The sequence below is a fragment of the Oryzias latipes genome, chromosome 9 (assembly GCF_053564925.1).
Source record: "Oryzias latipes strain Hd-rR chromosome 9, Olatipes_Hd-rR_3.1".
Classification (NCBI taxonomy): domain Eukaryota; kingdom Metazoa; phylum Chordata; class Actinopteri; order Beloniformes; family Adrianichthyidae; genus Oryzias; species Oryzias latipes.
Genome location: NC_136245.1, coordinates 26827101 through 26854608, shown reverse-complemented (window position 1 = coordinate 26854608; position 27508 = coordinate 26827101). Strand labels below are relative to the sequence as shown.

Below are 27508 nucleotides of genomic sequence, written 5' to 3'. Positions count from 1 at the left end.
TAATTGTAAAAATCCAGCTTTTTATTTAAAATCCCTTAATTCAGCTGTTTTCTCTCAAGGTTTTAGCTCTTAGCCCATTTTGGTTTGATACTAAGGACCTGTATGAAGATTAAAATTAGCAATTAAAAGACCAAAGATAAAATCTCTGTCAAAATGTATACAGTCTTCATCTTAATGATGAAATTTTCTTTCAGCTTAACTAGACGAGGTCAGTGATCTGACACTCTAGGATCCTTCACTGCACTCGTTCTTTCTTAGCTTTTTTACAGACCTATTTCATTTTACAATTGGGTTACTGCTCCCTAATGGTGTGGTATCCAATTAAGCCATCTCCTTCAAAAATGTGGGATTCAAAGGTGTATTTTATAGGTTATTTTTTTAATTTATTCAAAATGCAATCATCATAAATAAGTACAATATGGTTGATTTAAATTGAACATCAAAGAGCTGGGACTCCTCTTTGATGGTCAGATGTTTTTTTGAATTTTTTTCTCCCGTGGAGATGCACCATGCTTTCGGTATCACCAGACTCAGGTTTTAAACCCACAGCCTCAGTGTCAGACCTACAACACAACTGTCTGATATGTTTTTGCATGCAGAGAGAAACACACAAACTCCAAACAAAAAGGCTAAAGTCAAGATTTAAGAAGGCTTTTAGGGGATGATTTTACCCTCCACAGAGAGATTTCTGCTGAAAATCATGTTGATTTTGCTTCACCACATGGGTTTATTATTTTCCATTTGCTCTGCGTTATAGCAGTAAGTGGGAGATGGGGTAAACACTGCAGTAAATTCTGGGATGACCTTTTGCACGGATACGTTTTATAGGATCAAAATGGTGGCCCTTTTCTGTGACCGACTGGTGTAAGAGTCCCCTGCCGTTTTATAACAGACCCACAGATTGTTACTCGGTTGTTTCTCGTCTCTGCCATCTTTATTGCAGATGTACTGGCTCTCATCCACATTCCCTTTGGTTGTGACAGCACCCCCTCATCTGGCTCGCGTTTGAAGACAGACTGCATTTGAAATGTTCTCATTTTCCACTAAATGCTTTTAGATTTGTCAGTGCAGTCAGCCGAGAGCGCCTGCTCGGATGTGTTTGGTGGCATTGGCGTGGAAGATGTAGTGCCAACCATCACCACAGTTGTTTGTACGCACAGTACCGTACGCAGGCCACACTGTTCCGGTTTTGAGGGATTGAGAGCGTTTATCCTCACAATATTTTTTCTGTCTGAAAGGTGATGTGTTATTAAAAAAAATTGTGCCCACGTGTTTTTTTTTCATTCATTGGAGGCTTAAGCGCCCAGTGTTGCAACATTTGAATCCTTCCAAACGCATGATCACAATTCTGCTACCCGCTGAAGTACTGGTACCCATGGTGGTGGAGGGGGGTGGGGGTGGACACACTGATGTGAGTACAGGCGGGTGAGCGAGCCTAAGGAAGAGAGAGAGAGAGTGAGAGAGAGAAAGGAGAGCGAGCACTCCAGGTTGGCGCAGGCACCGGTCCGGGAGAGGAAAGCGCGTAGCGAGGTGGCAGCATGGCTTCATCTCATGGGAGAACCGACATGCGCTTCGCGGACTGGATGGCAAGCTTACCGCCAAACATGCACCGGATTCCGCTGACCAACCTGGCTATCCCCGGTAAGCGTTTCACTGCGTTATCACGCACAGGATGCGCACCACTCATCTCAGGAGCGCGCCTCGAACTGCCTTCTTTAGGAAAAGAAATGTTCATATTTTGGTGTCCAAAGTTCTGTGCAAACTTTGAAGTTTTAGTTATATGCTATAAACTTGAGTTTTGTTTAAACAGAGCCCGACTTTGACTGAGAAGAACAAAGGGTAAAACCTGTTGCGCAACAGGAAAAGTGCCATCAATTGGCTTTTTTCCTCTCGCGCTTTTCTCTTCCATGCGTGACTGGTCCCTTGAACCTGGTGGGAATGACAGCGCACATCAAAACAGCCCCTAAGCTGCTTTGTGCCTTCGTCGTGGGGTGTTGGCTAGAGGAGACGGCGCAGAATGCGTCCAGCCTGCGCTCTCGGATGATAATGGGAAACGAGCTGTTGGACCTTCAGCCAATAAGTGAAGGTCTCTAAAACTCCATTCACATTGGAAATGCTGAAGGAAAGCTCAGCACCGATCTGGCTGATGGTGGAATGGCTTATTAGCAGCCAGTTAAATCCAAATCTGCTGCCAAGCGATAATAACACCTTTCATATATACGACAAATCTTTTCCCTCTTTTTCCTCTATTTCTAATCCTCCTTGGATTTTTTAAAATTATTTTATTTCTCCCTGTCTCACTTCCTCTCTGCCCTTCTTGTTGAACTACAAATCCATGCTGTGTTGTGGCTGGCATGTGCAATCATCGCATTTCAGATGCAGATGACTGGGCGCTCCGTGTCCAGTGAGGCGTGGCATCATTATACCAGCACTGACCACGGCGGTCAACGATGCCAAAAGACACACGTGTGACTCTTCATGCATTATATCCAAATGAGGACGCAGACAGCTTGAAATGTGGCTGGATCACATGGATTGCGCTGCGTTTGTCCATCTCCATGCCAAGTGAGGGTTGGAGAGGATTTTTTTTTCTGTTGCATGCAAATATTCTTGCCGGTTTCAGCTCAGCAGCAACTCTCCATGAGGAGATCAGAAAACGGATCGCGGGATTTCATGATTGTTATTGTTTGTTTGCACACATTTAGCTCCTGTTTGCGAAGATAAATCTTCAAAAAATCTCCAGGATTTGATCAGACCTTATTTTAGCAGCAACCACGTGTTCTTGTTGGTGTGTGTGTCTGCTTTCTTTCTGTTTGAAGCATTCCTCAAATGCCAGAATGCAGCGTTGGGCTTTTGTTCAAGCAAGAATAAAACTAGGACAGAAGAATCAAAGGGAAAAACCTTTTTTACTTTCAGTTCCTGCACACCTTCAATCTTCACTTGATGTCATTTTCAGGATGTGGAAATTGTGCAAATCATAATCTACAAATTGTGTGAATCATGAATAAAAAATGCAACAGAAAATAGCAAAAATTATTCAGGTTGAGTTATCTTTGTATGCTGCACAAACTGGACCATCATTCTGTCTCCACATTTACACCAGTCTAATCTGCAAATCTTGCTCTTGGACGCTTCAGAAAGTGGAAAAACATTAGCATCAAATGTTTGACAAACTCAGCTTTTGCTATTTGGTCTAAACCTAAAACAAATTACAATTTTCCACCCCTGATCCGTCATGTTTTTGTTGATTAAATACTTGGTCAATTGTTTTTTTCGCTGTTACTTTGATTGATGGTGCAGTCTGTGTACACAATCAGCAGTAATCAATTTTCAAATGGTACACAGAAGATTAAGAGGTTAACAGACAAAAGGATAATCAACCCAGTTCATCACTGAGACCTGGAGAGTAGGGCAGTGGCAGTATTGGTAAAGTACCTGCTAATCTCAAACCTCATTCATTATACTTGACAATGAAGGTAGCTTCAACTATGTCAGCTATTTGAAAAACTCGGTCAATGTTTGGCCGAAATGTAAGAAAATCCAGACATGTTAGTGAAATATAAGTGTTATTTGTCAAACTTTGGTTCATTGGGCAACCTTGGGGCAGAAGTTGTGCTGTCGAGCTTTAATTGGAAGAAGCATGTTTGGTTATCGCCTCATACCCACCCATGTGTTGAAGTGTCCTTTGGCAAGACACTGAACCCCACATTGCTCCTGGTGGTAGGTTTATGCCAGTGTTAGGCAGTGGAGCTGCCACCAGTGTGTGCATGTGTGTGCACAGATGAATGGGACTGTAACTGTAAAGCGCTTTGGACCTTCAAGAAAGGTAGAAAAGTGCTATATAAGTATACGCCATTTATCACGTCTTTTTTTTATATTCTGGATTGACAGATATGTTCAGACCAACCTATTCATTTTAACTTTAATGGAGGAGTAAGGAGCTTTAAAAAAATTTTTTTTTTAAAGTCTTGACGTTATAACTGGCATTAGCTGAGAACATACACCCACTCTGATGAAAATTGTGCTTTTGGTGTTTTTAATGAAATTGTACTTGAGAATTTCTTAATCGTTGTGAATCAGGAGCATACAAAGTCATTTGAAAAGGCTTGTAAGTTTACGCGGAAGCGATAAACCACAAGCTCCCTGCTCCACTCCATTCTCATGCATCCACAAATAGATCCTTGTACGTCTTTGTTTTCCTCATCCGACTGGGTAGCTCCAATATTGCTCACCATCTCTGTTGCACCTGTAATGATAGGTTGAAGGTTTGATGTGCTGTAAGGCAGTGGAGGGCATGTAAAGAGATAGATGATGGGAAGGGGGCAGTACCAACAGTCCCATCCAATTTTTTATTTTATTTTAATGAACTACTGCGGCTTTGTAGAAACTACGTCTGACAGGTTTTTTGAGTTGGGCTAAAAATTGTATAATTATTAAAAGACCACTGAATGCTTTTGCAATAGATCAAAAGATGATCGTAGTTGAACTTTAAAGCAGGTAAATAAAGATGTCTGTACTATAAACAACTGCAGGCTTCATTACTTACTTATTGTTTTAATTATCATCATGCTCTACTTCTTTATGTGGCACCTATTGTTTTCTTCTGACAGAGTTTATTTTCTTGGTTAATTCATGATTGTAACTGACTGCATGGGAAAAGCTTTATTTTAAAAATAATTAGAACATCAAAGGCATCTATTTGTTTGGATTCTACCACTATGGGACATTTTCCCCCAAAATTATAAAGAGAGAATAATTTTTGCCTACAAAGTTTAGTATCTGTATGGAATTTGTTGCCAACTTACATTGATGTATTAAATTTAGCATGTTTAAACATTTGCTCTATTTAACTTTTGAAGAGGTCCTTTTTGGGAGATTTTCTCTTTAGATTAATCTGCAGAGGGCGGTCTGAAATCACACAACTAGTCAATTCTGTACTGTTCATAGTTTTTTTAGAATTAATTTCCTGCTATGAACCAGTCTGTTACAGTTTGCATTCATTTTGGTTGATCCTTTTCTCCTAAAATCACTGATTCAGAAGGTCCTGGTTATATTTTTTGCTCACTTTTCCTGAAAACATTTCTTCACAAACTCTTCTTGTGCATCCTTGAGGTGAACATGCTGAGATGGGAAATTTTGAGATGAAAATGAAAAAGTTTTTTTTTTCTCTTTTACCATTTGGGAAAATTTTGTTGACGCCAGTTTTTGATAACAAATCCTTTCTACCCCAACCCTGCGGAGCAACGACATGTTTAAGATCCTTTAAGGTATTTTACCTTTTTGGCGCTAGACTAACACAAATGCAGTAACTCACCCGGATTATCTTTTAGTTTAAGGTCTTTCTTGTCTAGTTTTTATACTTCTCTATTGAGCGCTTAACCTTTTTCACACAATTGCTGCATTTTCATTGAAAACAGTATACAATATGTGTAGTTTGTTGATTTCAGGTTTGATTTATTATGTTGTGAGTGATAATAGGATCAAATAATGTAAAACTATCGCTTTATTGCATGATAGCACATATATACCAACTAAAGCCTTGTTCAATAACCAGCAATAAACAATTTGTTTTGGATACGATATTTAATAATGCTGGCACACACAATAAAAAATGTTTACTTAGAGCTCATCACATCTTTTCCCCTAACAGTAAATCAGTATCAGTAGGATATGTGCATCAAATTAATTTTCTGGCTTCAAGGGATTATTTAAATATTTAATTTCAAGATAATTCACATAAAATAGTGGGGGTTTTAAAACAGCTAAGACTTTTAGTGCCCACCTGATTTAATTTTAAGTGGACACAAGGGAGATAGTCCTAACCTCCGGTGGTCCCATCTGTAACACTTTAGTGCTTACGCGTAAAAATGAATAGCATACCTTTGATCAAGGGGAAAGGGGCAAAGGCAATTGAATTAAGTTAAGACTGATCTGCAGACAATGAAAATAAATCATTTTAGTGAGGAACTGTCTTTAGCCTCAGTGGTTCTTCCTGGGTGGGAGAAATTGTGGGTCCAGGACCTTTAGCTCTAAATCAGCCCCACATAGATCAGTCTGCCATGGAGTGAAGAAGATGAATTACACCAAATGATAAAACAAATTCTGGTTTTGCAATAGAACATTTAAAGCTCAGAAAATAGTAAAAGGAAATACTAAAAAGTGGGTTAAGTATGGAAGCGATTATGTAGCATAAATAAAAAGCAAAGTCAAAACCAGAAATGCTTTTTCATTTTCAAAATTAAAAAGCATTTTTTGACTCAAAAATATAATGAAAAAGCAAACCACCAAAATGCTTTTTCATTTCCTTCCTCAACACAGCTTATTCTGTCACTTAATTAAAATTAAAATGAAAATGGTATTTGACATTTCATTTTCAAGACGTTCTCTGGTAAATGTGTAGCATAATTCATTTAGAAATGTCTAATTTGACATTCAAAATGGATTAAGAGAAATGCTTTTTAATTTTCAAAATGAAGCTGCATTTTTTGACTCAAAATTAAAAAGAAAAAGCAATACTTCAAAATGCTTTATCATTTTATACTTCAACAAAGCTTTTTCTGTCACTTAATTAAAATGATTTTTCAAAAAATGCTTTTTAATTTTGAAAATGAAAAAGCATTTTTGGTTTTGACTTTGCTTTTTATTTATGCTACATAATCGCTTCCATAGTTACTACCTCTGCCGGTTCCAAGCCCGGTTTGAGAAGGTTGCGTCAGGAAGGGCATCCGGCGTAAAACATTGCCAAATTTACCATGCGACTCGTTCGCTGTGGCGACCCCTGATGGGAGAAGCCGAAAGTGGAAGAATCGCTTCCATAGTTAAGATGGAGAAAAAAGAAACTTATTCTAATTGAGAGTTCCCAATATTTTTAGAATTTGAATAATATGGTGTTTTTACAAGTTTCTGGGTATTCTTGTTGTTGTGTACCATTTGAAAACCAGTTTCTGCATCTGGAAGCAAAGAAAACCCATTATAGAGAAGCTAATAATGAAAACCAATTTGTCGAACTTGAATCTAGTACCGGGTAATTAAAAATTTATGCCTCAACAGTTGACAGTGAGAAGATTATTACTAAAAGGAAAAAAAAGAAAAAAGAAAAAAGATGAGCTAAATTCGAGGAAGACTGTCTTCTGACTTCAGAACATTAAGGTTGCAACTGTAAAAATAAAAATCTCTGCAAATTAAACTTTCATAGTAACAAAAAATCTTAACAATGTACGGGAGCTATTTTTTGGGAAGTTTTTATTCATATTCACACTGATACTTATCTTTTCTCCATTTTCTGCTCCCCTCTTTGACATGGCATCCTAAAATAGCCATCTAAAAGGCTCCACAGTGAGCACAAATGTTTTTTAAGGAAAGGGGCATAAACCAGCTGCGGTCCTTTCTGAAAGCTCTGCTCTCATCCAGAGAGAATGACTCAGTTAACCTGGCTCAGTTCTCAGAAGGTAACAGTCATTACCCAACACCATCATCATCAGCATTTCCATCATCATCCATAAGCGTCTCAGTCTGGTTCCAGTTGTGTGAGCCTGTTTTTCTGATTCCTTTTTGAACCACTGTCAGCAGACGCTGTGTTTTTCCTGTCCACCTCACATGCCGCGTTCTTTCAAGCTTCAAGCAGCCTCTGTGATCAATGCTTTAAGAACTCCTCTTCTTTTTGTTCTTCATCCTTTGCGTCTATTAAAAAGGACATTCCACATATTTGCACATCAATAAAAGTGGGAGTCAAGTACTAAGTATCTTGAAAGCATGCGGTTTGCTAAACCCTCTATGGCTTAACTTTTTGTTTTCAGCAACAACAACAAAAAACAAGGAAAAAAAATCCTCATCATTTTTAGAACCTGCTGATCTCTTTTAGGGTCACAAGGTTGCTGCTGGCGCCAACCTAGTTAGTGTTGTGCGAGGGCGGGGTAGCCCCTGAACAGGTCACCAGTCTGTTGCAGGGCCACACACTCACTCACATGCACTTCTAAAGGGCAATCAAGAGGCACTTATTAACCTGTGAAGCATGTTTTTGGAGTTCCCAGAGACAACCCACGCATGCACAAGGTGTACATGCAAATTCTGCTTGAAAGGTACCAGCCGAGGTTTCAAACCATGGCCTTCTTGATGAAAGGCGAAGGCACTAACCACTGCTCCACCATGCAGCCCAGTTATTGTCTTTGTGCAACAAAATAAAATAAGGCTGCAAGTTTCTGAACACCATGGCGTTGTCCAAATTCCTTCAGTACTCACTACTTGGTGTTCTATAGGGTGTTTGTCATTTTGATGGGGAATCCAAATCTACAATTCATAAATCCAGTGCCCTGGAAATTTCCCAAAGGTCTAGGGTGCATAAATGCTTACTCGATAGGCAAATGTGGACCACAATGCATTATATTTCAATCATTTGTCATGTGAAAAAAAAAGTTTTTTATAAATAATCCAAGTTTTCCGCAGAAGAACAAAGTGGATTCAGCAATGTTTATTTATTAGGTTTTTACATCATAATAAGCATTTAAAAAACTAAAGAAAAGTAGTGAGGATGTGTCTGAATTGGGTTAAAATCCAGGGCACTGGATAGCCTATCACTATAGTCTTTTAGGGGTTAGAGTAAACCTAGACACAAAAATACCCTAAAATAAGTTTATTTTCAACCAAAATGGCTTATCTCATCCGCAGAGAATGAATTAGCTGAAGTTTGTGTTCGAAGTTTGTGTTTTTGTGTGGCTGTGGTTACATTTGTATACTTTTTATTTAATAAGTGCACTTTAGTATTCTGAATACATGGAGTTGTTGCTTGGCATCACGTTACTATCTGTGACTGTGTGTCTTTGCATCTGGTACCTAAAATCCCTCTTTCTTTCTACCCCTAAACATGTATGGTATCAGGTCACACAAAAAGGACTGAATTTGCTTTAGCAGATCCGGTATTTGTGAATGTTTTGCTTCAGATTTGTGCCAACTTTGTTTCTTTCCAAAGAAAATTTGGAGATCATTAGAAAAACAAAAACATCAAAGATTAAAACCAAAATGGCAAACACAGAATCATTACTAATAGATTATCTTATTATTGATTCATGCTAAAATTGTCCTGTTTTTCCATCAAAAATAGCTATCAAACCAGTTATCATGACAATTGTTACCTGTTTAGATTGAAAATTTAATTTTTTTTAAAAATTTTAAATTGCAAAATAATCATTTTCTGCACCATTATACAAATACGTTATTTAAAAATCAAACACTGTGATTTTCCGAGATTCTTTTTTTACATTCTGTGTCTCACAGTTGATGTATGATGTACAGACCGATCTCATGTTTTTTTTTATAACAGTAACAAGTTGCAGAATTGGTGACTCACAAATACATTATTTGTTGGCCAACTGCAAATACATTGAGTGTAAGAGTTGTGTTTTCCCTTGCCAATAACCCTACTTTACACATGTATGCACATTAACAGATATTTTTAGCCGATTTTTAAAATGCAAACATTATTAAAAGTCAAATGTATTCTACCTTTTGCCAGCTATTTGTGCCGCCCATGATCAAATCATTCTAATTGTTTTTTTTCCCCTGTGGGTCACACCATGCCATAAGGTGGTAATTTTGGACAGCATCCACAAAATGCAATAAAGAAATGTTTGCAATGAAGACAATTCTGAAATTAATCAGGAAAAATGTTTTGACAAAAATAATGCTGTTCTCTGTTCAATAGGAGTAATCTCAAGAAAATGGCACAAATGTGAGATACCTTTTATTTAAGACTGGAAACTAATTAAGTTACCTACTTTGAATGCTCAAATTAAAAATGACTTTCTCCCTCAGGCCTCTTTAAGCTGTCCACAGAAAAACCTGGGCAACTATAATTGGATGTTAGTGTGAGCAACTGTTGGTTCTCTCTTTAAGTGAATCGGCCACAAAGCAAACATTGTGCTAATGCGCTATAGTGAGGTCATCAATTAGAGAAAGAAAAGCCTGGATAACAAGTTGGTTATTCCGTGCCATTTAAGAAAAGTGTCTTCTCTAAGAAGGAAATAATTCATTGTGTGACTTTTATGCATTTACATAATTGTGCACAGGAAAAATCAATGTTCTATTGATTTAAAGGACAACTGCCAAATGACTCATTTAAATTTGAATGCACATGAAGTTACTTTCTGTAATGTTCTGCACCTGCATTTGTAGATGTTTCCAACTGTTCTTCTTGTTTTGGCAGACTGAACAGCATCTTAAACAAATTACCACAGTTAATGTTCATCATTTTCATATCGTAATGTTGCATTTTCTCTCAGATTTCTACAGCACTTCTGCAAATTTTAACACAATGAAAACTCTTCTGTATGGGTACTAACTTATTTTATTTATTAATAATTATTATTAATAATTAATTATTTTCCTATATTGCATTAACCATAGGGGGTTGTTGCAAAAACCATCAATTTTTTATCTTTATCTACATTATCTTAAGTGGCATCTTGCAGTTTGTTGGATTTTAATAAATCAAAATTTCCATGTCAGATGAAAAGATTTTCTTTGCCTTTTTGTTGTTGAACACATCCAAAGTTTTTTTATTACACTTTAAAGGTTTTTTGTAGAAAACCTCTCAGCAGTTGCAGCTGTTGCTGCATGTTCAGGTCATTGTGCACTGCACTGTGACCCCGCTGGTGTGGCTCAGCCAGTGGTGATGCAGTTTGCACCCTCGCCTCTGGATTCAGCTGTCCACACTGCTTAAGGTCATTGTGAAATGTGGGAAGACCTGGCACTGGTGTAGTGATGGTTGAAGGTCAGTTCAGGCTGTGTGCCAATGTGCTGGAAGAATGATGGAGGGTTTTGTGGATAGAAAATGACTGAGAAAGTTGGCAGTCAAAACAGCAGAGCAGTTAGTGTCATTTGCACATTCACTTTTACTTGGTGCTGCTCAAATGTGGGGTGTTTAGCCCTTTTGCATCACAACAATGAAAGGTCCATGCTTTAAATCCCAGCTGGGACCCAGTAGGGAATCTAGCCAACCCCCTTTATTTTGAAAAATGATCAAATACCTCTTTTCCACATATGTCAGTTTAATCATGTTTATGAAAATTGATGTTCTTAAGCTGTGCAGAGCAATAAGACTTAATGCCAGGACTTGGCACACAAGCGCACAGTGTTGCTTCTACAACAACCCATCTTCCATCCATCCATCTTCCAAACCCACTTTGTCCCTTTTGGGGTCACAGGGTTGCTGGAGCCTATCCCAGCCACTGTTGGGCAAAGGCAGGGTACACTCTGGATGATTCGCCAGTCCATTGCAAGGAAACACAAAGACATACAAGCACACACACATTCACACTTTGGGACAATTTAGAGTCATCAGTTGACCTATGATGCACATATTTGGACTGTGGGAGGAAACCGACTTCCCTAGAAAAACCCACGCATCCATCAGGAGAACTCCACACAGAAAAGACCTAGTTGAAACTCGAACCAGGGCCTTCTCAGCGTGAGGCAATAGTGCTAACCACTAAACCACTATGCAGTCCCTGGGACAACTCAGATGTACAAAATTATGTACCTGACGTGACCACTATTGTAAATAATGACTTTTTAAAAATTAAACCCACCTCCTAAAATAGAAAAAGTAAATCTTCATAAAACTTGGAGCTCTAGAACCCATTTACCAAACTGGCAGATTTTTTTCTTGTCTCATTAAGCAGCTGTCAGAGCAGAAATAATGATATTTACAGCTGCTTTTAAAAGGAAGACCCCCATATACTGTGAAATTAGTGAAGTAGTGAAATAATACTGAAAGTTAAGTGTATTTTTGGATAAGGTTGGGTCAACAACTCCATTGGTAAATTTACTTAACCACACTGCAGTACTTGTGGCAAATCTAGGTGTAAATATGTGGGTACCAATGTCTTCTTCTACCATGACATCACATTGTTTACAACATCATTTAGCATTTTCATCCCTTATTTTTTGGGTGACATTTTATAAAAACAAGGTTCGTATATCAAATGTGTACCTGTCCAAAGCCCGGCCGTTGAGTCAAGAACAGTCCATGGCCAATTCTGATCCGGACTGCTGCCTGTCTCAAAAAATATTTAACATATTACATTCAACAAAGTCTGTGAAATTCAAAATGTACTTGTGCAATAAAGCTATAATATAATTCACCAGAAGATGACAGCAGTGCTGTGACTATATGCGCTAAAGCCCTAGTTAGCAGAGCTGCAAAATTAGAGAAAAAGGTTGGATTTTATAATGACATGTCCACACAAAGAATGAAGTCTTATTTTCAAAATGGTACATTTTGATTTGAGTTTATTGGCACACACAAAATTCAGAGCTTGCATGAGTTGCTCCTAAAACATCAACAAATACTCAACATGAGTCACATAGACAGCAGAGATTGTCCTGTCTAAATATTACACAGGTGCTTCATTAAGAGTTTATTATTTATTTCATTTTAAATCTAGAAATTCCGAATTTTGAACAATGAATAAAGTAGCAGTTGGTAATATTTTGCTGTTTGTATGATTTGATCTCAAAACCAAATCCAGCATTTTTTTCCCATAATATTTATTAATCAAAATGATAAACCATGCCTATAACTGCAATTAGTTTTTTTTTTGTTTAAACGTTTTTTGAAAAATTATTTTTAAAAGCGTAAGCACCTATAATTTAGAGAAATGGCATTTTTTTTAAGCAAGGCGATTTCATTCTTTAACAGTCTGCAGTGCTTTTATTTTTATCCATTATCTGTTGTGCATGTAAGTGTTGCAGTTCCTCAAAAGATAATTGTCAGAATTACAGCATTTCCTATTGATTCCTATTAAATAGTCTAATTTTACACGAACAATAAACCTGTTCACATAAATTATGTTTTCAAAAATAATCACAGCTTTGGGAGAAAAGTATATTAAATCTCATTGACACTGTTACTGAAATTGCACCTCCGAGTTGTTTTATTTTCCCCAAAGAGAGAGTAACCCACTAAAACACAAGAGTTTTACCAAAGATTTCTTCATGAATGTTTTTTGTGCTCAGTTACTGAGCTTTTCTTGGTTGACCCCTCTCCTAGCCCCTCTCTGTAGATCTTTTAGAACCAGCATTCACATTCAGTTTTGTCTCCTCCTCAGGTTCCCATGATTCCTTCAGTTTCTACATCGATGAGGCATCTCCGGTGGGCCCCGAGCAGCCAGAGACGGTCCAAAACTTTGTATCGGTTTTTGGTACGGTGGCCAAGAAACTAATGAGGAAATGGCTGGCCACGCAGACCATGAACTTCATCAGCCAAATGGAGGCTGGGATCCGCTTCTTTGACCTTCGCATCTCCACCAAGCCACGCGACCCTGACAACGAGCTGTTCTTCGCCCACGGGCTCTTCAGTGCCACGGTCAGCACAGAGGACTGTTTGGAAGGCTTTTGATGACAATTATGTTCCACTTGTAGATGATAAGTTATGTTTGCAAAGTTCTGTGTTTGTGGCACATTTTTTTTCCTGCATTTTACTGAATCATGTTTTTAATACATTTTCTTCTAGCATCAAGACTTTTTTGTGTGCAAATTTTATGTCTTTTTATTTATTTTCAGGTCAGAGAAGGTTTGGAGCAGATCAGCAGTTTCCTGTCAGCTCATGCCAGAGAGGTGGTTTTTCTGGACTTTAACCACTTTTATGGTGTCCAGAACCTGCACCATGAAAAACTGGTGGCCATGCTGAGGGAGGTGTTTGGGGACAAACTCTGCCCTGTTGTTTTTGCTCAAGAGGTACAATACACTTAACAGGGAAGAAAGATAATAAGACATCAAGTAACCTGTTTTGAGGACAAACATTTGATTGAGCTGTTTTCAGTCTGGCTTTTTTGTGTTTTTAGTGCATGTGCTCAAAAGGCTCATACATAAACATGGCTCTCCTATCCTTGAATTGAATTAGATCCATTTTAATTACCAAAAAAGCAGAATGGTCCTGTAATGGGCTCATGATTTGTCTAATTTTTACCACAAAAACATGGAAAAGCTAAGTTATGTCCCTATAACAGCCTCACAATTTAGGGCTAATGCATAAACCATTGACAGGAGATCATAAAAGAAAAAAATCAGAGAGAAACCTGTTGAAAGGAAAGACTAGATGATCATCTCCAAGCAGCTTGGTTTTCCTTTGACTTCATATGTGTGCATGTATAAAAAGGTTAAGATCCAAAGGGACTGTAAAAAAACCTCCCTGGACTTGAAAAATTAAGAACAAACTGAAGAAACGGATAACATGTACTCTCCTTTCCAAAAAGTGCAGAACAATCTCCATGAATATTGAAGGTGAGCTCTAAAATCAAAGTCATCAGTGTCAAATCACACCAGCTATTGTCGTTAAAGCAAGTGGACTTCATTGAGACAGCCAAGGAGGACACCAATGTAGATATTAAATCATAGAAAAGCCAGGCTGACTTTTTTCACAATGCAAATTGACAAGCATTAAAGTTTCTGGGACAGACAGAGATGGAATTTTTGGAAAGGCATGTTGCCTCTATATGTTGACTGATGCAAAAAACAAACAACCAAGAGGCCACTGATCTTACAGTAAAACACAGAACAGGCTGAGCTATGTTCTAAAGCTGCTTTGCTACAGGTGACACAAGGTTAAAGTTAAAGTCCCATTTGTTGTCACACACCCACTTGTGTGATATTTGTTATCCACATTTGACTCATCCCCTGGGGGAGCGGTGAGTTGGAGACACAGTCATGCTCAGGAACTATTTAATGGTTTAACCCTTCAATTCAAACCCTTAATGCTGAGTGTCAAGCAGGGAGGCATCGGGTCTTTGGTGTGACTCAATTGTGGATTTGAATTTACAACCTTCCAGTTTCAGGGCAGACACTCTTCCACAAGGCCAATGAGTTGGTTAAGTCAGAGTTGGTCCTTATTTGCTTCTTAGCTTTATTTCTGTTGAAGTTTAGGATGACCGGATCAGTAAATTGTTCTTCTGCTTCATGTGAAATAATTCCCTCTTTGTGAACCTTGCTAGACTTTTGTCTGTTGGGGCTTCCACTATTTGTGCTCCTGTGACCTCCTGGTCTCCAACAGCAAGGACTCCTATGTCCCCCCAGCCTCATCCCTGTGTTGTTAATCAGGGGATAGATGTCCCCCACTCACTGTGTGTTACAAGTCTCGGGGCCGTGTACCACTTTGCTGTCTGCTGGGGGTCCTAGCAGAACTATCAGACTCGTTAACTTCTCTTCTACATTCAGTAACACAATTCCGTTCACCTCAGAGCATCAAAACAGGATACGTGAGGACCCAAAGAGACAAAAAGTGAAGGGTCCACTTGAGTGATTATCAACTCATTGTTTGTCCCTATTGTGACCCAACGAGACACACCATGGTAACAAGCCCGCGCACAGCTCCAACTGCAGATTGATTACCCTCTGCTTTCTCAACTGCAGGCCTTTTGAGACTTTGGGGGCGGGGACTAATTTAGTTTCCTGATGAAAACTAAATTAGTTCATTTTAATGCAGCCTGTTTTCTATCTTTCATGTAAATTTGTTGATGATTAACACTTTGAAACAAACCCCCCACCATCACCACCCGTGTTGAGAGACCCAATGCACCAGTGTTGTTTTTGCTGAACACGTACAGCTGCAATCTCTCATACCATGCAGATGCTGCCAGTTTTTGAACAACAGACACAGTCTCAGGGCTCACTCAGCGCAGCTGCAAGAGTCACCAGTGTTGTGCAAACCTTGTTATCAAAAGAGGATATTTTCTTTTCTTGTAATCTTGCTCTCCCACACATTATCGACCCAATTTTGGGTGTTGAAAGTAGTGTTTTAGCATGTTTTGTGGAAATTGTCTGATGAAAAAGGACATGTTTTTGAAAAAAAAAAAAGGTCAAAATTGCATTTTAGAGTATTTCTTTATTGAAATTGTTGTGAATCAGGAGCAGACGAAAAATTCCTTTAAAAAGTTTTTTATTTGTGACCTAGAAAATGTGCTGGCGGGTCACAAGATCCCTGCTCCAGACTCTCAACAACGGGGAGGGGAAAGAGGGGTTGCTTTGTGCCAATGGTCCTGCCCAGAGTTCAGAGGCAAATTTCTCATAATCTCCTGTCGCTTTGCAGAAACTATTTCCTAGAAAACAACCCTTTTATTTTTGATTTTTGGCAAAATCATAAATAAAAGACCACTGGGAACACTTTTACTTTAGATCAAAAGATTTTCGGAGTGGGGCTTTGGAAGAAAAAAACGAAGCTGCTTCTAATTCCCATTTTTTCATGTAGTGGTTAAAATATATTTTGTTTGATTTTACATCTTTATTTTACTTTTAATGACTTGTTTAAAGATGTGTTAAATGTCTTGTCCTGTGAATAAAAGCAAAGATGACAACTTTAAAAATGGATAGAAGGAGGGAAGGAAAAAAATAATATATCGATAATGTCTCTGCAGGGAAAGCCGTTGCTCCTGCTTGTCTAAATACAGTCTTAGTGTCATTTCCCATGCGCGTGTTAATAAAGTGGATAACGTTTTATAATAATGCAGATGTATCCAAAAGCTGTTTCTGTCAGAGAATGTGCTGCTAATCAAATAGCTCCAGCTGTGTTTACGTTTTTCAGCCAGGTTGGTTATTCAAAGGAGGTCTTGGTCCCAGAAAAGGCTTATGATATATGTCAAGGACAAATAGTTCTGTGCCTGAAGAGCAGGTTCTACTTCTTTTTCCATCCTCTGTTGATAAAGAATTAACACAAAAGCAAGAGCCTTACCTATTAATAGAAAAAAACAAGTGGTCATAACCTTTTCAGACATGAATATGCTAAAGAAATATAATGTCCGACTTCTTCCAGAACCATGTATGCTCCATTCTCTTTGTTTAATAAAGAAGAGGAGCAAGACAATTAGTTTCTGACATGTACAGAAAACGAGAAACAGCTGGATTTAACTCACCTGTCTGAAAAAGAGAGCTCTTTCACATTGTGCTTCATGATCTCATTAAGGTAACACGGAGAAGGACAGAGGAGATTCAGGATCACATTTCTTGAAAAATTCGAATCCTTTGTGGCAGCAGGTTTGTAAGGTCCCAGAGCATCTCCTGCCGACCCGAAACGAAAGAAGTGGACATCATGACAGAAATGAGTGGGATTGAACTGTAGTGAGAAGAGCCGCCTTCATAATTATGTTACAGAGTAAAGGTGGATCTCTGGGGCCCTGCTTTGATTTCAGGAGGGGGAAGTGCTGTTAGTAGAATGGAGTGGCTTTTTAAACTAGTTGATGAGCTGGTGGAAAGACCTGGGGCCTCATTTATAAAGCTTTGCGTAGGATTTGCGTCAGAAGTAGCGTACGGATGAAACATGGGACGTGCGTACGCAAAGAAATATTCGGATTTATAAAACCGTGCGCACGCACATCCTACGCATCTTTCCCTTAATAAATCACAACCGATTCTAAATGCAGCGCAGCTTTTTGCGGCTTCATGACACGCCCATAGTTGCCCATAAATAGTCCGTGAAACGCCCACAAATGAATATTCATTGATTGCGGAACCATGGCAAACACAGAGAGGAAATCAAAAAAACGTAACTTAAAAAACGTAAAGTAAAAGTTATCGTTGGCGAGGTGGAAAAAAGGAGAAAAGTGTTGTTTGTGGACAGTGTGGACATTACTAATGCCAAAAAGGCACGTGAGCGGCAAACGGTGGCGGACGCCGTAAATGCTGTAGCCTCACAACCATTCGAGGTTGTGAGGCTACAGCGCTCCATCGGGGGGGGGGGCACCGGAGCGCCAGATGCACCGGGTGACACGCGTGGTTCCTCCGAGTGCTCCTCTGTAACGCCGGGCCCAAAAGCCCGCAGAGGTCCAACAGGACGGCTGGAGGAAGTCAGAACCGGCTCATAAGCCACTCGTCCTCATTTGCCAGCACGTCTTCTTGCTGTCTAAAGATGCGTTCACTCCGAATTCTTCCATTTGCCACATCTTCTAAGAGCGTAAGATCAGCCATTGTGCGTCATTACGCATTGTGATGGGGCATTTTATTTCCCTCCATTTAATTACATCTGACAAGCTACAGATGTCGGTAATAATCCACGTGGAAAAGGGAAATTGATCAGCGCAAATGTAATTTCTTGTTGCTTTCTGAATGGTTGAGACATACGCCATACATTGTTTTATCAAAAATAAAACAAACTAAAGGCATATGCATGAATACCATAATTCCATAGCTTATGAAGAAATGTTTTAATATGAAAACAACTTTCCCCAGTGGATAATTAGTACGTCCGTCCGTCCGTCCGCACGCCCGCACCTATATCTGCTCCGCCAGACGGACACACAGACGAGAATATCAGTTTTGTACATTATTTCGTTCTGTTAACTATATTATTTATGAGGATGAATTGCACAACATGCCAATATTGCAGAACATATTTCACTTTTCTTTTTCCAAATAAGTGTTCATTTGAATTTCTGTTGTAATTTTCGTTTGATTTTTTTGTTTGTTTCACTGCTGATCGATCAAACGGGTGTTCGTGTAGCTGTTAATTGTAAGACTTGCTTTGTGAAGTCTTCATGTTATTTCTGAGAGGCAATATCGTCATTTTCACTTTCACGTGTTTCTTCCATCTGCCGACGGTGTCGCCGTTTCTCATTTCACCCGTTTTTGTGCGTACGCCTGGGTCAGAGCTTGCGTGGAGGACCGCACATTTTCCCGTCAAGTTTGCTTTTTATAAATCTCAACTATTGCGTAGAGAGTGGCGTACGCCTTCTTTTGTGCGTACGCAACGTTTATAAATGAGGCCCCTGGACTTTAGATCACATTAGATCCGTTCTCTGGTCTTGTATCTGCAGTACTTTAAGCTCTCACCGAAGGAAAGATTAAGCACTGTTTTTGCTCCATTAAAACATTTCCAGTTTACTTGACTCTTGTTTGGGTTACATGGAGATTCTGCCACATTTTAAAAGATCATTAATGGTTTGATGAGAAACACAGAAATATTTGCTGCTGCTGGCTGTTTTAATGATTTTTTTAATCTACATCTTCACCTGGGCACACCCACTGACACATCTGTTGCATCTTCAGTTGCACTGAAATTAATGACAGATTTAATACCAACTATACAGAAAATTTGCCACACAATAATCCAAATACCTTGGATTTATACTTCAGAAAGGGGATTTAGTTTAGTCAGTCTTGGTTAAAAGAAAACATATTGTGTACATTTTATTTATCATTTTTTCATATTTAAAAATTCAACTAATTTATAAAGGATCTGTTGCAGTCAAATCCAGATAAAAACATGAAGGTTGTGAAATTTAACCTCTGGTTCAAATCCAGTGAAGTCAACAATTTTGTAGCAACAGGAGAAAAAACTGATAGCATAGTCCTCTGTAGATTTATATGAGTGAAGTCTGTATCATGGCTATGATATAGATGTTTGGAGTGGAAATGTCAATTCTTCCTAAAACATATAGACACTGAACATTTCTTTTTCACTATTAGGTGACTTTGCAGTATTTGTGGGAGAAAGAGTACCAGGTGCTTGTCTTCTACCACCACCCCATGGCGCTGGAGGTGCCCTTCCTCTGGCCGGGCCAGATGATGCCTGCTCCGTGGGCCAACACCACTGACCCAGAGAAGCTAGTTCAGTTTCTGCAGGCATCCGTCACCGACCGCAGGTTTGTCAGCACATTTGTCTGGCTGTCATAGATTTATCGCCTTTACAGCTTAGGAAATAAATCACAAGCTTCAACCGAAACAGACGTCACCGCTATGACTTACATGGTGACTGATTTGAAAGACGTTACTAACACTTTGTTTTCCGATTGTGATCATTTATCCAAATGCAAGAAGTGAGGGTTATGGAGTATAAACTGTGTTTCCTGAGGATTGTGTAAAAGTCCTCAATCTGCCATAACTGAGGCAAGATGAGAAATACGTAGCTCCTGTGTATAAAAACAAATGTAAATTCAACAATACCTTTGTACAAATACTTGCAAGAAAATGCTAACATTTCAGACTAACAAGGACAAAGAGAATAAAGCGTCTGAAGTCTAAAGAGTCGTCTTTGACGTTTTTAATGCTTTGAGGTTGAAAACTGAAGTCTTCAATTTTTCATAGAAATGTGGGTTCTTTTGTAATAAATGGAACAAACAAAAAAATGTGGATATGAATAATGGATTAGCTGTTTTTTTGTATCATACTTTACTTTTTGTAGAAAAGACAATCCAAACAAGAGCTTACACACTGGATGGATACAAATCTCTGTAATAACTTCAAATCTCTTATAACTGGCAGGAAGAAGCAAGTCTTTGCCAGATAATATGTAATTGAGGATTCTGAAGATAAGCCACATGTTTTAAACTAGAATTTGTCTCAGTTATTCCAGTATTATTTTTGGAGGAACACAAAAATATTGCCACATAACTTTAATTTTTATAAAGCTGTTAGATTTTAATCAATTATCTTTTGTTTGAATTTAATAAAGAGTTAAGTGCTGTTAGTTGTTCCCATCTGCCTGCAACTGCTAAACAAAACCTCAAAAAACTGAATGTCATTTCAAAATCTAACTTCATCAGGAGTCAAAATACACACTATTTTCAAGCTGGGGGGCCCTATTTTGCTCACATTTGGATCAAAACTCCCATCTGTCTAAATTTGTAATATATATTGTATGCTATATTGTAACATAGCATTTGGAAGTTTTCATTAAATCTGCACAATGCTATTAAACCTAGCAGAAAACAGCGAAAATACCACAAATAATACTACAAACTACTCATAAGTTCAGTAATTAACTAGCCATTAAAAAAATCTATAAATGGGGCTTATTTTTGCTTATCCTGTTCACTACATGAACCAGCAGAAAACAAAATAATGACAATAAAAAAAGTTAAAATGTTCAAATTAGAAATCATTCATGCAAATCTTTTTTTAACATTAAATATGTTAACTGGTTATATTTACATTCAAGGCTATTCTAAGAAATAAACTATAATGTTTGAACTTATCCCTGTCCTTAGTTTATTTTCTAAAACTAAATAATGTTTCTTGTTTTACAATGATTTTTAGATAAGCACATTTACTAACTTAATACTAATTATTTATTTCTAGAAAAAGACTGGAACACTTTTAAATATTTAAATAATATTTAAATATTAAATTCTTTGTAGGCCAACACTATTTCTGACACTTTGAACCAAACAATGTCTTTAAGTGAAAGACCCACTCTGATTAAAAGTGTGTTTTTTGGTGTTCTCGTAGCATTTTTCTCATAATGAGGGACATGTATGTTTTTGAGTATTTCTTTATTCAAATCGTGATGGATCAGGAGCAGAACAAAAAACAGCTGTTTGAAAAAGCTCGTATTTGTGATGCAGCAACTGAAAGGGGCGGGACAAAGTCTCCCTGCTCTGCTCCAATCGGAAAGCATTCAGTTGCAGACATAAAGATAGATTAACATCTTCATTATCCTCGTCTGAGCTGGTATCTGGCTCAAAACTGTACAGCTGGATGGCTCCAATATTGCTCGCCATTTTTGTTGCTCCGCTAATGTTAGGTTGGGGTTGTGAAGGGCTTTAAGCTAGCGGGAGGGACAAAGGGATGATCGGATATCAGTGGATGGTTTCTTCCACGCCAGCAGTCTGCCCCACAACTCAGAGGTGTATTTTTAATGAACTACTGCCGCTCTGCAAAAGAAGAACTGCTAAAAACTTTATAATCATATTTAAAAAAACCTTTGTGGATGCTTTTACAGTTTATAAAAATATAGCTGGAGTGGGACTATAAAAAGAGAAATCTGTAAGAAATAAACATTTTTTTTAACCTTTTTGTGTTTTATTACATCCTTTGATTTTGTACAACAGCCATAGATTTAGCCACCTTGTGTTAAAAAGTGTATATGTAATCCTCAGCAATATTACAATATACCTAAAGATGGCTTTTAAAGTTCTAAAATTCCTAATTAAACATTTGAAAGTTTTTTTATTGAGTTTAATTCATTGTAGTTTTTTAACCATTCTCATAAATGTGTTAACAAAACAGACTGGTGTGAAAACCTCTCCAAAAGTAATCAGAATGTTTCTATAAAACAAAAAATAAGATGTCTCAGAGGCATAAGTTCTTAGTCTCCCTCTTTTATGATCCGTGTCATGACTTTATTATTTTTCTGTATTTTAGTGCATTTTGTTATTTACCAGTATTTGCAGCACAGGTTGTTAAACTCTTGCAGTTTTTTGTTGGTTTCTTTGTCAGTCTTCTCACACAGTTAACGAGGAGTTGTTAGGAATTTCAATACAACTTGGATTAGCTTCTTTATGTAGAAACGGTTATTCATCCAGTTGAATTTATGTTGCAATAATTTTTCACAATAAAAAAAAAAGCTTTCAGTGCATTTCATAACAGAACAAAACATTGCTTAATAAAATAAAACTGTTTCCCGCAGGAGAAAGGGGAGTTTCTTTGTCTCTCAGGTGGTGCTGACGCCAAAAGCCAGCACTGTGATGAAAGGCGTGGCAAGTGGATTGAGGGAGACGATAACTGAAAGGTTTGTATAAAAGAAGCAAAAAAAAAAAGAAAAAAAGAAAAGTGAGCTCTTTGTTATGTTCATGTTTAATATATAACCAGGACTGGAGGTCATGTGGTTTGACACAGAACATTACTCATTGTGTACACTGACACCCTGGGACCAGAATTGTTGCGGACCCCCTGGATGCAGAGGCCTCTGAGGTTACGTGATTTACTCCAAACAGCCAAGTGTAAAAATTCATGGGTGTGTGAGTGAACACAGACACACACATACAAGCCACCATGCCATTTAATAACTTGAGCATGTTGTTTTGCAGAATTGCCCTAAAGCGGTTGTCTCTGACCCAATTTGAGTGTCTTTTAACAACTGCATAAAAAAAGATAAAGCAGAGGCCATGCTGCCTTCACTTGTCCTTCCCCTATCTTCACGCCTCCATGTTTCCTAATTTACTCTCAGCTTTATCTGAATTTGACTTATTTTTAATGGCAACAATTTGTTGCAGCAAAACCTCCACTTTTTTGGTATGAATTATTCATTTGATAATTACATTTCCAGCCATTCTCACAAGAAATATTAGATACTTTGATGTTTGCACCCTTCAAAGATTCATGCTTTAATTTTGCCAAACGGGCTGGCGGAATAGGTCTGGGCCTAACTCGACAGTAGATGAGCACAACGCAAAGAAGCTGGGAAAAGCACGGTAACAGCCTCCCTCTGGTGTTCGCCTTTCATGATCCTGTCCAGCGAGCATTCAAGGTGTCCTTCTCACAGCTGGGATCTCGCTGTGACAAGGACGCATGCTGCGTCACACAGACATTTTCTTACAGCTTCTCCCTCTCTGCACATTCCTGTCCTCCATAAGACATCTTGTCCTTTTTTTGACACTCTCCTGCTCTACCCCCAAACATGAAACTGTCTGCATGTGTCTGTGCACCCCTGCAGGGCTTTACCGGGAATGATGCAGTGGATCCGATCGCAAAGACCCGGAGAGAGCGGCATTAACATCATTACAGCTGATTTTGTGGAGCTTGGCGAATTCATCAGCGCCGTCATCACCCTCAATTATCATCACCTTGATGACGATGATGATGATGCTACCTGAAAACCCCTATAGGGGGGCGTAAGGAGGTCACCACCACTACCGGCGGTGGTTGGGCCTGTGCTGTCACCCTTTTCACTTTGGCATTTATTTCAGGAGGGGAGCGGCATCGCTCCCCTCACTTTATTTAGGGCTACAGTGAACTGAGAGAGGGGTGTTGAGATGGTTCAAGCTGAAACTGGTAGAGAAGATAGTGGCGTTTTGTTGGAGCTCTATGAGAATGAGATTTTGTTTATTTCCTTTTGTTTGGTTACTCTTTTTTCAACTTTGATATTTCCTTTACTCTGTGCTGTAAAAAGTCCTGCTTTTTCCAACGATCACATGCACTACTTTCCGTCTCTGACAAACATATTCTCATCTGAGCATTGAAATCGCTCCACTAACCTAATCGGTCTAGACATCGTAGAAAAAGTGACTGTTTACAAAAAGGTTATTATAAATTATTCCGTGTAAGTCAAAACTGTTGGCTTGTATAAGTAGATAGATGATGTCGGTCTTGTTTTACAAAAAATGTCCAAGTAAAGTTTTTTATCTTTTGTTTTTTTTTAATGAAACTTTATGCATCCCTGGTCAACTCTAGGTGTTTTTTGAAAAACAACTTTAACAGCTTGAATGGAGTGTGTTTTTAATGTGCTAATCTATAAAAAGGAAACAAAAACACGGGAAGAAATAAACTGTTTCCTCCCCCAACATTGTTCCCTCAGGCGGTCTTCTCGCAGTAATTGTATCCAATGATTCCATTCTAAACATCTATTGTGCAGTCTTGCGATGAAAATGTGAAGTTATTTGGTAAAATCAATGACTAGTTCAAAATCTAGAAGGAGAGCTCAGCAAAAAACAATCGTACCTGTAGATTTATGTGATCCTTCTGCAAATAAAAGTTACTTTCAGATTTGTAGTATAATTTTAGGATAATGCTCAGTCGATTAAAGCATCGGTTAGTGTGACACTTGTAGGTGCAGAGTCATGATCACCAAGTAAAAAATACAGTCTTTTGGATACATGAGTGTCTCTGTCGTCTGTCTTTCCTTCGCTGGTTGCTCCCCCCCCCCGTGTGTTCATCTATGCTCGCTGCTATAGTGCAGTTTTATGAGTCATCATGAGATGTGTCACCATGCTTGTGTCTTGCATACCACAAGCATGGTATGAAAGTGCTTTACAGACCCTTTGCAACAACATTCCAGGTTTGCATGAATTAGAGATCATGGAGTTCTAATGACCTTTTCTTTTTAAATGTTCAGCTAAGATTAAGCTGGAGTTTGCAGTTTGCTTTAGAATGTACCTTTTGTTTTCTAAAAGTCCCACTCCGATCATCTCTTTATCTATTATAAAAGCGTTCCCAGTGCTCTTTTAATTATGATTATGCCGCTTTTTGCCAAAATGGAAACACCTGCATAATTTTTTGGGACATAGTTTCTGCAGAGCGGCAGTAGTTCATTAGAAATTCGCCACTGAGTTGTGTGCGGGACTGTTGGCCCTGTGTAAGCCTGCCATCACTTCCCATCACCCATCTGTTTACACTCTCTCCCTTTAGCGTACTGCCCCTCAAAAGCCCAACCTAACATTACTGGTGCGACAAAAATGGCGAGCAATATTGGAGCTGACTTCTTGGTTCTTTTGTTATCAGACAGGGGTTATGTTTGACACATACCTGACATGTTTTGATGGGCGTCTTCATCAGAGTCATCATCAAATGATTGCATGTGACGTATATAAAACAGACACTGCAGATGGATCATGGAGGCAGTCAGATCCCAAAGCGAGCACACACTTCCATGAACCGGAATGAGGGGGTCTTCCTGTCCCCCCCACACCCAGAGCAACATCCTCCAGCAGCAAACGAACATCAAGGGGCGGAGTCACCTATCAAAGTTTGTCAGGGGTCTCGCCCTCAACTTACCTTTTTTTATATACGTCACACACTACCATCTGATGACATCTTCCGCCGTCAGAGTCTAAACATGTCGAAACGTCAAAAACATGTCAGGTTTGTGTCAAACATAACCATGTCTGATAACAAAAGAACCAAGAAGTCAGTTAACAACTACAGAGACTATGAACTTTTTTGCACTGATATTGGAGCTATCCACAGTTTAGAGCAAGATCCCAGCTCAGACGAGGAAAACAAAGACGTACATGGATCTATTTGTCTGCAAATGGATGCATCACCAGAGCGGAGCAAGGAGCTTGTGGGTTGGCATTGTAGCTTCTACGTCACACCTACAAGCTTTTTCCAACTGCATTTTTGTGTTTGCTCCTGATTTACAACAGTTTGAATTAAGGAATGATCAGAAATGAACTTTTTTATGCTTAGTTGAATTTATTTGTGTCCTCCATCATCAGAAAAATGCCACAAGAAGATTTCAAAAACACAATTTTCATAAGAGTGGGTTTTCAATTCAAATCATCGCATCACAACTGTATGAGGAAGTTGTGGAATATGCATTAAAATATTTGCTCAGATATCCACCTCACAATCAGTGATTCATTTCTTTAGAGAATGTACTCTGCCAGAATGTTGTCAGGTTCTGTAAAGAAAAGTCAAAAACAGGAAGCTCTTCATCTTAAAAAGTCTCATAAGAGTGAGTTTCAGTGAAGAAGCACTGCTGTATTATAAATACTTCAGTGCAAAAATAACAGTTGCAGTACTTCTCTCACTCGTGTTAGGTTTCGAGACAGGAAAAATGTTCTATAACTTCAAGTATTGTATAGCAGAGAAACGTTTTAAAAAGAGTCATCCTGAGTCAGTACCAATTCTGAGTAAAGTTCTGATGACCCTTTTGAAAAAAAAATCTGCTTTTCCTGGATGAATGAATATGTTTAAAGTATTGTACTTCTGATAAACTGCAAATTGTTTACCATTTCTGTCACAACTTGTATTTTTAGCAATTTACTGTACTGCTATTCTTTGTTTTTGTTTTACCTCTGTGCATGAGGCAAATAATCCACATATTTTGATTTAGGACACACCTACTGATATTTTTGCATTATGCAAAGAAGAGCATGTGTGACCTTTCTACAACACTCGTTCTCTATGAAACCAATGTTCAAGCTATTTATTTTATGGCTTTTGCTCTGTCTTGACTCACCCCCAGAAACCACATCCAGACATGAGACTTGGAAATGCTTGCAAATTGTGCTGAAACAACATTTGTGTCTTCCCTTTGTCCCAACTGCTGTCATCCTCTTTTGTTCTGGTGCCAAAAGAGTCCTTTGCTGTTGTAGAAATCCAAAATCATTTTTGGAAACAAAAGTAAATCTGTTTTAAGTGGAAAATTGCCAATAAAATAAAGCTTCTATGCCTAATGAGTAAAGAATTATTCTGTGAACTTTGCTGGCAAGTGTGGTTTGTCGATTGGTATATCAGTTGACTCATTAGTAATATCACAAAAACTCTAGTTTAAAAAGTTACGTTTTTATTTTTCACAATGGAAAAACAGGTTAGGTCAAAGGTCAACAGAAACAACTTGGGCAATTAACCAACTGACCAGACTAACAAACAGAAACAGATTGACCTAAACAGACCTTGAAACCAAACATGATGAGGAGTACCCATAGTGGCTGATTAAACCATTTTACAAACTAGGGGGAAGCTTCAGACATTTATGGTAGCAACTACTGCAGACAGGATTGAGGACGACTTGGTATTTTAGTGTAAAAAGGAAACAAAAACACACAGAATGTAATAATATAAATGCAAGGCAAGTAATCAGAAGTAACATAAATAATTATTCAGTGAAGATCACAAATCATTGAAGAAAAAAGGTTCAGCGCACTGTCTAGTGGGTCTAGATGACCCAACTCCCAATGTTAAAGTACCTAGGATAGCACAAGGGTTACACATAGGCCTATTTCTAAGCCAAAAAGATGTGTGCATGTTGTGTGCAGCTTCTAATGTGAAAAGCACCAAATATTTGTGTGCAAACCTAATTAGTGAT

At 38.4% G+C, this 27508-nt stretch overlaps 1 protein-coding gene across 1 annotated transcript; it reads left to right on the top strand.

Annotated features, from left to right (window-relative positions):
* The first annotated feature begins 1374 nt into the window (after positions 1 to 1374).
* On the top strand, positions 1375 to 26899 carry plcxd3 (phosphatidylinositol-specific phospholipase C, X domain containing 3). The gene is made up of 6 exons (XM_023958335.2): positions 1375 to 1641; positions 13104 to 13360; positions 13558 to 13731; positions 19447 to 19622; positions 22388 to 22489; positions 23414 to 26899. Exons 1-6 carry the CDS (start codon positions 1539 to 1541, stop codon positions 23571 to 23573), a joined length of 972 nt encoding a protein of 323 aa, XP_023814103.1. The 5' UTR covers positions 1375 to 1538; the 3' UTR covers positions 23574 to 26899.
* Positions 26900 to 27508: the final 609 nt, after the last annotated feature.

Coding starts and splice junctions, on each gene's coding strand:
- plcxd3 (XM_023958335.2), top strand. CDS start 1,539: ATGGCTTCATCTCATGGGAGAACCGACATGCGCTTCGCGGACTGGATG. Junction 13,361..13,557: donor ACGGGCTCTTCAGTGCCACG/GTCAGCACAGAG, acceptor ATTTATTTTCAG/GTCAGAGAAGGTTTGGAGCA. Junction 19,623..22,387: donor GCATCCGTCACCGACCGCAG/GTTTGTCAGCAC, acceptor TGTTTCCCGCAG/GAGAAAGGGGAGTTTCTTTG.